At 32.1% G+C, this 12,047-nt stretch overlaps 1 protein-coding gene across 2 annotated transcripts in view; it reads left to right on the top strand.

Moving 5' to 3' along the window:
• Positions 1–12,047, top strand: part of LOC118183491 (neutral alpha-glucosidase AB-like) — a 114,172-nt gene that overhangs the window by 77,674 nt on the left and 24,451 nt on the right. For both annotated transcript variants that reach the window (XM_035353056.2, XM_035353055.2), the window contains exon 18: positions 7,404–7,517. In XM_035353056.2, the coding sequence (XP_035208947.1) occupies positions 7,404–7,517 (114 nt within the window). The remainder of the gene's footprint in view (positions 1–7,403; positions 7,518–12,047) is intronic.

Genomic DNA, 12,047 nt, shown 5'->3' with positions numbered 1-12,047 from the left:
TTTATAAATCAAGTTAACAAGAATTAATCGATAAAAAGTGAAATATTTCAAAAAAATATCTTTTTCATAGTAGAAATTAAAGAAATGTTGGATGTTTTAGGCTTGCTACTGAAATGGAGATACAAAAAATCAAATAAAATTTGTTCCAATTTTCAATTTCTAACAAGTAAAAATTTATATTATTAGATTTAAATACTTCAATGGCTTATAATTTAACGTTTAAATATCTGAATGATATAAATGAATTGGAATTTCAGTCAGAAATATCTAGTTTTAAAAATCATGCTATTTTAATAATTTCAGAAAAAAAAAGCAGCTACTACCTTAAATCTTTCTAAAATAATTCACAAATGTAATAATTACTAAGAAATCATATTCAGATTTAAAAGTAGCTGCTTAGAATACCAAAGCAGCTACTTTTAAATCTGAATATGATTAATATTGCTAGTTACTGTTGCTAATGGCGAAAGAATCTTCAGCAAGCTTAAAATAAAAAAAATATATATATACATATAAGGTCTAGGTTTAATCAAGAAGAATTTTGAAATATGACCATTCTTCCTATAAATCATGAATTAAATGATCACATAGATTTTGAAAATAAATTTTTGCTTCATTAAAAGCAAGAAAATTTAGGTATTAAAAATTCTTGAAAAATGAGTGAAATATTTTTTATATGTTAAATTACTATTATTTCAATGTTATATGTCAATAATAAAAGGGAACTGTGTAATGCTTTTATTCCAAAGTTGTAATTCATTATATGTGTCATTTTCTGAATATAGTATATACTATGGTTGAGTATCCTGGTAAGAGTTATGGTATTATGATTTGAAACAGTTATGTTTAATGAATGTAAAAAGAGTACAAATATAGCTTCTTTTATTGGATGTATATATATTTCTTCTATAATTTATTTATTGTCATCAAAATATCAGACGCCTTAGATGATAGGAGGTGTGCATTTACCTCTTTGCCTCAAGGGAAATATGACATAGGCATGCCTCTGGTCCATATAATCAATTGTATGATTTGAAAACAAAAAGAATGCTACCATACGTATTGATCAGTGCTTGGTTGTTTTTGTGATTTTGGTCTGCTTTGCACTTATATTTCGTATTACTGATTTGGCCTGTTCAGAGGAAAGCTTGATGCAGGCCTCCATGGAAGATGCATCACCATCTATAGATGTAAAGGAATTTTAAATTGCTTGATGGATGATTGAGATGTTAAATAAGTCACATATATTTGCAGGACTAATTCCTTTAAATGGTTTGAAACAATGCCTTTAAATGGTTTGAATAGAACCTTCTTCTTAACTACCAAAGATATTTTATTGTAGCTGATGATTTTGTGCATGGAGTGTTATGGAGACTATATTTGTAAAAAAATATTTGTCTTCAACAATAACTTTGTTTAGAATAATTGGTTTTGTACTTGAAGCAAAATTTTCGACCAGGTATTTTTGACAAAATTTTAACAAAAGAATCGCTGTTTTTATGAGTGATCTATTTTTAACATATATATTCATTGCTTATCAGAACATTTCATCAGTCAGGTGTATTATTTGTGTGGGGGATGTAAGGAAAAATATGTGTTGTACTAGTGCCGTGTCAGCGGGAAAAGGGTATTCCCCTTTTGTACTCATGCCTTTAAATGCTTTGGTTGATATTCATTCCATGCTTTAAAAATGGCTAGAATGAGATACCTTACATTAGCATAAGCCCAGACGTTTTAATGAAGAAACAGGGTGATAATGACCAGAATGAAACTGGTATTGTTGTTTCACCAGAAATTACAAAAGCAAGTGATGAAAAAGAAGGGATGGCTAATGTTTTGCATAATGATGATATTTTATGAAATGATACTGCTGGGGACGTTGAAGTTCACTTAAGAAGTAAGTTTCAGCCTTCTAAAAACAGTGCTATTCATACGAAAAAGTGTAAAAACCAGAAGACTTAAAACTTGAAATGGATAGAAAAGAAACTGTCAGTTATGATTTTATCTTCTTTTTCATCTAAAAAATAAAGGTTTTAGTGCTACAGGAACAATTCAAGAAAACTGTATACAAATGTGGTGAAATGTGTCCGTAAAAAAGATAGGGGTTATTATGATTTTCATCATGAAAAGAAAAACAAAATTTTTCTCCGATGGAACAACGATTCAGGTTCAACATTTGGAAAAATTCAGCCCGTAAAAAGTGTTTCCTATTATTCAAGAACGCAAAGTGAAAATGGCTTTTTTTTTTTTTAAATCTCAGTTTCATCTTATTAAACAATACAATGCCAAAATGGAGGAGTCGATTTATGTGGCAATTGAGTAACCAATAACAGAATAAGAGTTCGTAGCCAAAAATGGTGGTGGCCAATATTTACTAATTCTATTGATGTATCCTTGACAAATGGATGAAAAATAGCATGACTACTACTGGAAATAAAATGTATTTTTTAGATTTCAGATGCGAGCTTGCATTATTCATTTTGCATTTTTGCAAAAGGAATAAATACATAATCAATAAAAGTATTCTACATACTCAGTAGACGTATTCTACATACTTCTATTCTTCTCATTCTACATACTCAATAGAAGTATTATGTAGAATTAACCAGAAATAGATCAGCAACAGAAAGACCTAGTAAATTCAACATTTAAAAGCCATTGCATGGAGATAGTAGACATTTTATCATAAAGTCTGAGAATAACAGAAGATTTTGTTGTAAAGAATGCCATAGCCAGACTTATTATAGATGCAAAGTATATAATTTAGCTTTATATCATGATTGTGGTGAAGCTTTTCATACTTGAAACTTTCAATTGAAAATAATCTTAATTTGTAAAAGAAATATGATGTGAATTTTAATAATAAATTAATTACAAATATAGTAATTTGTAGTTTTAGAAAACGCTGCACAGCTAAAGAATAATGCAGTGCTGCCCTCGAAGAAAACTTTGCACAAGTACCATCATACTCACTAAACATCCTTATTCTTATTCTGCTGATGTTGTGCGAATACAACACTTGATTTTTTCACATATAAGAGCAGGGCCCACCAGCGGCCAAGCAGTAACGTCGCTGAACACTGGTAGTTCGGTCTGAGGTTCGAATCCCGCGAACGGGCTGGCTGCATGGGTGTTTTCGTGGTTTTCCCCATGTGTAACGTGTATACGAGCCAGTTTCCCTTAAAAAGTCCTCCACGAAGGCATCCCTTCCTTAAGGCAGATAGTCCTCGAGTGCTTTGCTGTAATCTAATACACCATTACCACACATAAGAGCACTTTTTTATTTTCAGTGTAAATTTATGTTATGAAAACTAAATTTAATGCTTATTATTTGCATAATAAAAAAATCATTCCTTGTAGTTTTGGCAGTTAATGGGTTTACTAGAAACCAAAAAGATATTATGAATGTAAACTGCCTCTAAGGTTCAACCAACAAATGTTTCCAATTTTATCAACAAAAGACGTTTTTTGAATAATTTTTAAATAATATAATAATTTTAAAAAAATGGAAGAGTGATTGTTTGACCAGCAATATTGGTTAATAGAGGAGTTTTGCATTTATTTTTTCTTAACATATGTCTCATGGTTATTTAGTGTGAAATTTTGAGGTCTGAGCATATGTTTCTTTTTCATCATTTTTACTTCTACAGCTAAAGGAGATTCTAATCAGCCTAGTCGGCACTAGGCTGGCTTATAAAACTAGTCTAGTATGCAACTTACACTGATTCTTATTGCATTATCATCTTCAACATTTGTTCTTTGGTATATTATTTTAGTTACTAATGCTTGCTAAATCCTCACCTTTCATCATAAATGACAGATGCTTGTATCGAAATGCTAAATGAGGAGGAAACAGCCAGTATGAAACCTGTGTACCATGTTATTGTATTAATTCATGCAGTACCAACCTGTTTAACTTTTTTTTTTTTTTTTTTTTTTTTTTCAGAACTATTTGCCACCAAGCAAATTTGAAATACAGTACAAAGTCCGAAATCCAGATGTCCATTATCCGAAATGATCTAAAATCCGAACCTCCAAGTCACATTTTTTTTTTTTTTTTTTTTTTTTTTGTATGCTTTATGCATGCACATTTTATTTTTCCGTCCAGAATAAAACATTTGGAGATTTTCACTTAAAAATTCCAATTCATAATTTCACTTACTCACTAAATAAAATACCTCATTATGGAAAAACAATCATGTAGGCATAAATTTGTGACATTAATAATTTGGCTCCATAGCTGAGTATCAGCGTGGCATACATTTCAAACGTTCCGTTCTACTGTTCGCCAAGCTTACCGAAACATTCACCTATTTTATATCCCTGGCGAGTCATTATTTATTATATTTTGCTTTCATCACTGCATGTTTCTCAATACATGAAAGCTTCAGTAATAACTCATGCAGTGATGTCTGAACTTTTTTTTTATTTTTTTTTTATATTAGTGATTGAATAACAAGAGTATGGCAACTTTTAAAGCTAACATTACACTTGGTGATGATGATAGATTTTTAAATGCTCTAAGAAATGTCCACGAGAAAAAATTCAACAAAAATTTCTTTGCATATACTAAAAATAGATTTTCTAAATGAAACTCATAGACCAAAAGATTACATTTAGTGCTATTTTAATTAAGAATAACTGATATGTTATTCACCATAAACCCAGAAGCGTCAACAGAATATGTGGGCACTGGACGGCAGAATGTACAGAAGACGAAATTTTTGGAATTTGGGGAAGCACCAAGCAGCAAAATTAAGGGATGAGAAGTTTTTTATGATTTAGGGAAAGCACTGGGATGCAAAGTTCAGGTGCGGTGAAAATTTAGAACTTAGGATGGTACTTTGTAGCAGACCCGTAGAGACTGCACCATGTGGTATTTAGCGCTGGCCATAGATAAAGCGTTAAGTGTATGTGGGAGTTTATTTATTCACGACTCAGATTAGTTTAAAGCATATGCAAGAAATAAATATGCAATAGGAGCAAGACGAAATTTAGTGAAACAACTTAGCTTTCGTCGCCAGTCTTGTGATACGCAGCCAATAATGTATCACGAACGCTATTAAGCTGGGCTAAAATTATCTTTACTGATTCTAAGGCATTTCAGTTAATGTCATGAACTGCACTGCTCCCTAATCTTTTAGTTTGATCCAGCTTATTATTTTTTGCAGACTGTTATTATTACGGAAATTTTATAAAAACTAAGCTTGAACTTTCGATAATGTCAAAAAGAGTTTCCAATTCTGGAGCTGCCAAAGGATCTACAAAACGAAACCATGTTTCGATGTTCATTAAACAAAAAGTGAAATTGCTGCAAAAAATGGATAAAGGCATATCCATCTCAAAATTATGTGAGGAGTATGGCATTGGAAAGTCGACTGTATATGACATAAGAAAAAAGAAAAAGGAACTTTTTGAATTTTTTGTGGAAGCAACTTAAACAACTTACATGAAAAGAATTGTTTAATAAAGTAAACAAATAAGTATTAAGTTTTTTTTTTTTTTTTTCAAATTTTTTATACCCTTTAAATTATAATTGTTCTTTCTTTCATAAATTAAGATTTCATATTTTTAATTGTATAATTTCTGCATGCCATCTTACCAGATTTAAATTCATGATCTAATATCCGAAAAAATCCGGAATCGGCGAAGTCCCGATGAGTCCGGATTTCGGACTTTGTACAGTATTATATATCATATAAGCACTTTGCGATGAGAGTTCAGCTGTTACCATGATTCTTGAGGAAATCATGATCAGTATCTGATACCATGTAATAAACTTGTCAGAACTGAATCTCATTAGCAGGATTTTAAAAACCACTGATGTTTGATATCTTTATCAGCATTCCTTTCACAAAGAAATCCTTTCACAAAGAAAACTTAAACTGAAAACAAGCTCTAAGTAGGATGTAACTAGTTTTTTACATAATTTCACATACTAGATGTTGTGAAATTATTTTTGATTTTGCATTCTTTGTTTACTTTGAAGCTGGTGAAGCATTCAGAAACCCAATGACAGAATTTAGAATGTATTGTGCGTGGTAAATGGTTAGGGATACTGTGATGTACAGCATATCATTTGCCTCGATTATTGTGTTCTATAGGCCTCACCAATGGCCGAATGTCAAGACTACTGAATACTGGTAATTGGAACCCAGGTGAATGAGCCAGCCAACTGCATAGTTAGTTTTTGTGGTTTTCCCAATGTATTACATGAATACAAACTGCTTAGAAGTCCTTACTGTTCCTTAGAAGTCCTGCACAAAGGCATCCTCTTCAAGGTAGTGCTTTACTTGTATTCAGATAAGCTAACTTAATCTATTGTATTCTATTTTAAATTAGTCATGCCATTATACTTGAAAGTGAACATTTCATGGCAGTAACCCACTTACCGAAATATGAATAATCTGAAGTTTTATTTTTTGAATAAGAATCATTTTGCTGTGTAAATATCATCCATAATAACGTGAATTTTAAAAAACACATCGTGTTCATGATATTTACGTTTATCATCCTTAATCTTGAATTTTATTTTGTGGTACATGAGGAATTGTTTTTGTTTCCAGTTCTAAAAAAGGCTTCCCGTTAAAGCCATACCATGTATTTTCAATGCTATTTAGATATTTCAGCACTTTTTTTTTTTTTTTTTCTTCTTGCCTAAACTTTTTGCTCAATCCTAGATAAAGTGAAATGATCGAGAACAGCAATAAAGAACATCCTCTAATTTCACATTAAAATTGTCTAAAAGCTCATAATGGAGAAGAATATGGCCTATGTTCCTTTTATTTGTCTGGATAAGTTTTCATCTGTTTTGCCCATTTTTGTTGCATTCACTGATTTCAGTGTTAGGACAAGATAAAGAAGGGTACATATCTCTTGTAATTATTGTGTGGTGATTCTTTTTAAGCAAGTTTTAATTCATAAAATTGAATGGATGTTAACTCATGACACCATAAGTAAATAAATCATATAGGAATAATGAAAAGAATGCTTATTCAACAAATAATATTTGTGTTCATATACCTTTATTTTCCAGCATCAACAAATGTTGTATAGCCATATATTGGCTTCTGTTTTATGAGGTATACCTGAACACAACATTTCTTTGTTAATAACATTTCTTTCTGGAAGAAGCAGAATATCACTTTCTCACCTCTTGGTTAATTTCAAATCATGGATTACTTTACAATAAAGAAGCATTTATCTAGAGAGAAACCAACTAAAGTTTCCATTACTTTTTCTGAAAAAACATGTCAAAACAAACAAATGCCCAGCAGTATGGCTTTATTATAAAAGTACTAAGAACTTAAATGATTTTATATGACATCATATGATATTTTTATTGTATGATATGTGATAGCTTTGTTTCATTTTGTAGTAATAAATTGTTGCTATTTATTTAGATTCCAGTATTTCAGAGAGGAGGCACCATCATTCCCAAGAAAAACAGGATTCGTCGCAGCTCTTCTCTTACTTATAATGATCCATATACCCTTGAAATTGCTTTAGATAAATCTGTAAGTATTTCAAAATATAATTATTAGTAATGGGAAATTTCAGTGCTGTTAAAATGTAATAGATTCCCGTAACTACAGCATAATTAAACCAGAGTAATTTCTTAAAATTAAGCAAATTTTCTCAAAAGTCCGAACAAAGGAAAAAGTAACTGCTAAAGGCAAAAATGACTGAAAAACTATGTAGTATTTTGGTGTGTATACAAGTATATGTTTAACACTTTGAGCGCCACGCATATTTCTTAGACAATCCCGTTCAGGCCAAGGCGCGTCGCTTAAAAGCACTGCTATTGTAGGGCTAGTGATTCTTATCGCAGTAGAAGATAGTTTACATTTGGAATGTGATTCCTATAGCATTTATTCAACACATTACCCGCCAAGTCTGTTTTGTAAATAGTTACATTCTATACAAAGATATTATGAAGCAGAAAATTAGCAATACTGAATTCTGGAAAGAATTAGCGCTATCAAGTTGTGGAAAAGAAGACATTCCATCGAACAGAAATGCAAAAATATCTAAAAAATGACAACATAAACTCCAAAGAAAATTGGGAAAAGCCTCTTAAGTACGGAAATATTGTAAATTATGTTATGAGAAAAAATGCAACAGAAGCTGGTAGAGTAATGGCCAGAAAAAAGACTAAGAAAGTTGTCACATTTTGTAATAGCTGTAATGGAGAACCGTTTTTATGTTTACCGTGTTTCAATGAAATCCATTAATCCTACAATGAATCAATTATGGACTGGGTTACATTTGTAATTCTTCACAATCTGCCATTGGAAAAAACAAGTACATCAATATTACCCCTGCGTAAATCGGAAGAGGTTTTACAGGCTATATCAGAAACAGTCCATGTCTTTACTTACTATAATAGGGTATTAATTCCATAAAACAGTGTAAATTTTATAGTTATATATCATGTTACACGCTGTCAGCCAGCGGCGGTCGACGCGGCCTAAATGGAAAATCTAGTGTCAGCCACAGATACCTGATGCGCCCTAAACGGAAAGTCTAGTGTCAGCCACAGATGGCCAACGTGGCGCTCAACGTGTTAAATATTTAAACAGAGCTAAACAGTTCATCAAATTTAACTTGCTATTTTTTCCCTTTTAAACTCTGCTAATAGACAAAATCAGTACAAACATTCCATACAGATATGAAGCATCCTTCTTTTATATCTTGCAAAAAATGCCATTTTAGTTTAAAAGTACATTTTTTCTTCTTTCTAATTGGCCTCCAGATCTTTCTGAAAAAGTCATCTCTCTACCATCTTTCCAATCTGCTGCCTATTATTTTGTGAGGGCACCTGATATTGACAGCTATTGTCAACATTTAAAAATTCTTTATGATTTTAATGTTTTATCTTTCATCTGTAGTTTTATTATTGTCATTGGTCTGCATAGTCTCAAGTCTTGAAACGTGAACAAGCAAAGCTGATTTGAATACTTTTACAATTTGGTTTTCTTCTGCTAATAAACTGTATGGCCTGCAAAACTCCAGTTTTTGAATTATTTTAGCAGCTTTATATTTTTATATCATCTGCATCTTTTGTAGATTAAATATTTTCTCTATTTGCCTCAGGCTGCTGCAGTGCAGTATTTCAGCCTTCTGCAATGCAGTATTTCAGTGTTTTAAATTGCTTATAATTCCCATATCCATTAACTAGAACTTGTTCTAAGTGAATGTTTTTTGTATCTAAATGGGGGTGAATTGTAGAGTTCCATGCAAAGACAGTCACAGTGGGTAGCAAAATTTTTTAAATTTAATATTTAAGAACCTAGCTGCAAAATATAAGGACGATAACATTTTTTGAGTTTAGGGCACTAGGCAATAGAATTTAGGGAGGCATTCAGCAGCAAAATTTAGGACCCAAAAAGATTACACCAGGCAGCAAAGTGTATAGTGCCAGCCCTGGCTCCATAAGCAACAAGATTTTTCCAAATTTATGTGATTTTTCAAAAATATTAGAATCCTGCCATGCATTCTTGATAGCATAGTTTTTATCTTATGAAAAACTTATTCTCTGAGGTTTAAAATGCCAAGATTAAATATACTTGAAAGGGACTAGAATTTTTATTTTTGTTTTACCCCTTCCTGAGAAATTGTAGCAGCACAGCACAATAATGCATTCTATAGCCTTTTTTTTTTTTTTTTTTTTAATTTATTTATTTTTAAACTCGGTATTACTGCTAGTTCATAAATCAAAGAATTCTCCAGTGTGGTGGGGTAAGATAATTTAATTGATCTCCTTTCTTTGGCATTCGAAGTATTGACATAACTTATTTGATATTAAATTTCCCATTATGATAACATTCCTTTCATTGGTCTGCAATTTAAAATTGGTTTGCTGTTGTGTAGCCTTCTCGTAGTTAGATTAGAAAACCATCGATTCAAAACAGATTTCCCTTTTCCTTACTCTTTTGTGTTTTCCCTTGCAGTTTGTTGTTCTACTCAAAATTTATCCTCATTATCTATCATCCTTGAAATCATGTTTTTAGGACATCTGTTTATGCTTTCAACTATTTTGAATGCTAAGTTTTTATATTATCGGGCAAAATGATTTCATTGGCTAAAAGCTAATCACGGGCATATTGAAGGAAGATATACAGTTGTGTTGCATATATTAAGACACAATAACACGCCGAATAAACACTAATTCAGAAGTCAAACAACAAAAATCAGCGTTATATTTACAAAATTTTCACAGGACTAGTTTCGATGGTTTTACCGAACCATCATCTTCAGCTGCAAAACCGCAAATGAACAAGATAGGAAATAATGATTAGATAAGATAAGAAAGCCTGGACAAGAATAAGCAAGTGGCGCCATCTGTTGGCGAAACCAGAACTAAAACATAATTTCTCTAAAAGCCGAAGGCAAATTTGGATTGGAATTAGGATCGTTAACTAGAACAGAAAGATTTTTATGAATGTGAAATGCCTCTAGAAAATCCAGTTCTCCAATGGAAGATGTTTTTTGAATAATTTTGGCAGCAGAAAAATTGAAAGTGTGATTTTCGGACCAACAATGTTGAGCAACAGAAGACTTCTGTGTTTCCTTTTTTCTAACATATGCCTCATGTTCTTTGACGCGAAATTTTAAGGCTCTCTTAGTTTGGCCAATGTAAATTAAACCACACTGGCAAGGAATCCTATAAATACCCCAGGAATTCATATCCGGAATGGGGTCCTTGAGTATAGAAGTTGGCATTTTATTGATGGGAGAATAAACAACCCGAAAGTTAAATTTCTGCAAAATATGTGCAACTTTATAGCTAATTGATGGAAAGAAGGGAATGACAACAGAATTTTTATAATCTCCTAAAATAAGAGTGTGGCTTTTAGTGCGTTGAGATGAAAATTTTTTAACTGCTTGATTAATAATGTTGGGTGAAAAGCCCCTGTCAATAGCTATTGCTCTTAAATAATTTAGTTCTTCATCAAGGGCTAGTTTGGAGGAGCAAACTTGAAGAGCACGGAAAACATAGGAATAAAATGAAGCTAACTTTTGTTTAGTCGGATGACATGATTTAAAGTGTGGTGGAAGGCAAACCGATGAAGGTTTACGGTAAACTGTAGTACTGAAGTTGGATGTGTTACGTGTGACCAGAATGTCGAGAAACGGAAGAGAATTGCAAGTCTCAAGTTCAAAAGTGAACTGAATAGCAGGATCAATAGAATTCATTGTTGAAAGAACTTTATTTAAATCATCTTTATTACCTTCAAACAGGGTAAAAGTATCGTCTACGTAGCGGAACCATGCCGGGAAGTTTAAAGTTTCAAACAATTTTGATTCATAATAATGCATGTAGATATCAGCCAGGATGGGACTGAGGGGGCTTCCCATGGCTAATCCCTCAGTTTGCTTGTAATATTTATTTTGGAAAACAAAATGTGTTTGTTTCAAACAGAGTTGAGTGAGAGAAATTAGCTCATCAATTTCGATGCAAGAGAAATGAAATTCGCGAAGTCTGGTTTCTAGACATCTTAATGCACCCTCCACTGGGACATTGGTGAATAATGATTTTACATCAAAAGAAACCATGAGTAAATTACTAGGAGAAATGTTTTTAACCTTTTTTACAAACTCTATTGAATTTTTTATGGTGTAAATGTTATTGTCTAATAGAGTGGAAAATCTAGAAACTAAATATTTAGCTAACTAAATATTAAGCAAACTGAGGGATTAGCCATGGGAAGCCCCCTCAGTCCCATCCTGGCTGATATCTACATGCATTATTATGAATCAAAATTGTTTGAAACTTTAAACTTCCCGGCATGGTTCCGCTACGTAGACGATACTTTTACCCTGTTTGAAGGTAATAAAGATGATTTAAATAAAGTTCTTTCAACAATGAATTCTATTGATCCTGCTATTCAGTTCACTTTTGAACTTGAGACTTGCAATTCTCTTCCGTTTCTCGACATTCTGGTCACACGTAACACATCCAACTTCAGTACTACAGTTTACCGTAAACCTTCATCGGTTTGCCTTCCACCACACTTTAAATCATGTCATCCGACTAAACAAAA

This window comes from Stegodyphus dumicola, chromosome 12 (assembly GCF_044657685.1).
Source record: "Stegodyphus dumicola isolate Sdum_Otavi_A_Nest chromosome 12, ASM4465768v1".
Classification (NCBI taxonomy): domain Eukaryota; kingdom Metazoa; phylum Arthropoda; class Arachnida; order Araneae; family Eresidae; genus Stegodyphus; species Stegodyphus dumicola.
Note: the sequence above shows the minus strand (reverse complement) of the source record. Positions and strands in the feature narration are given on the sequence as shown.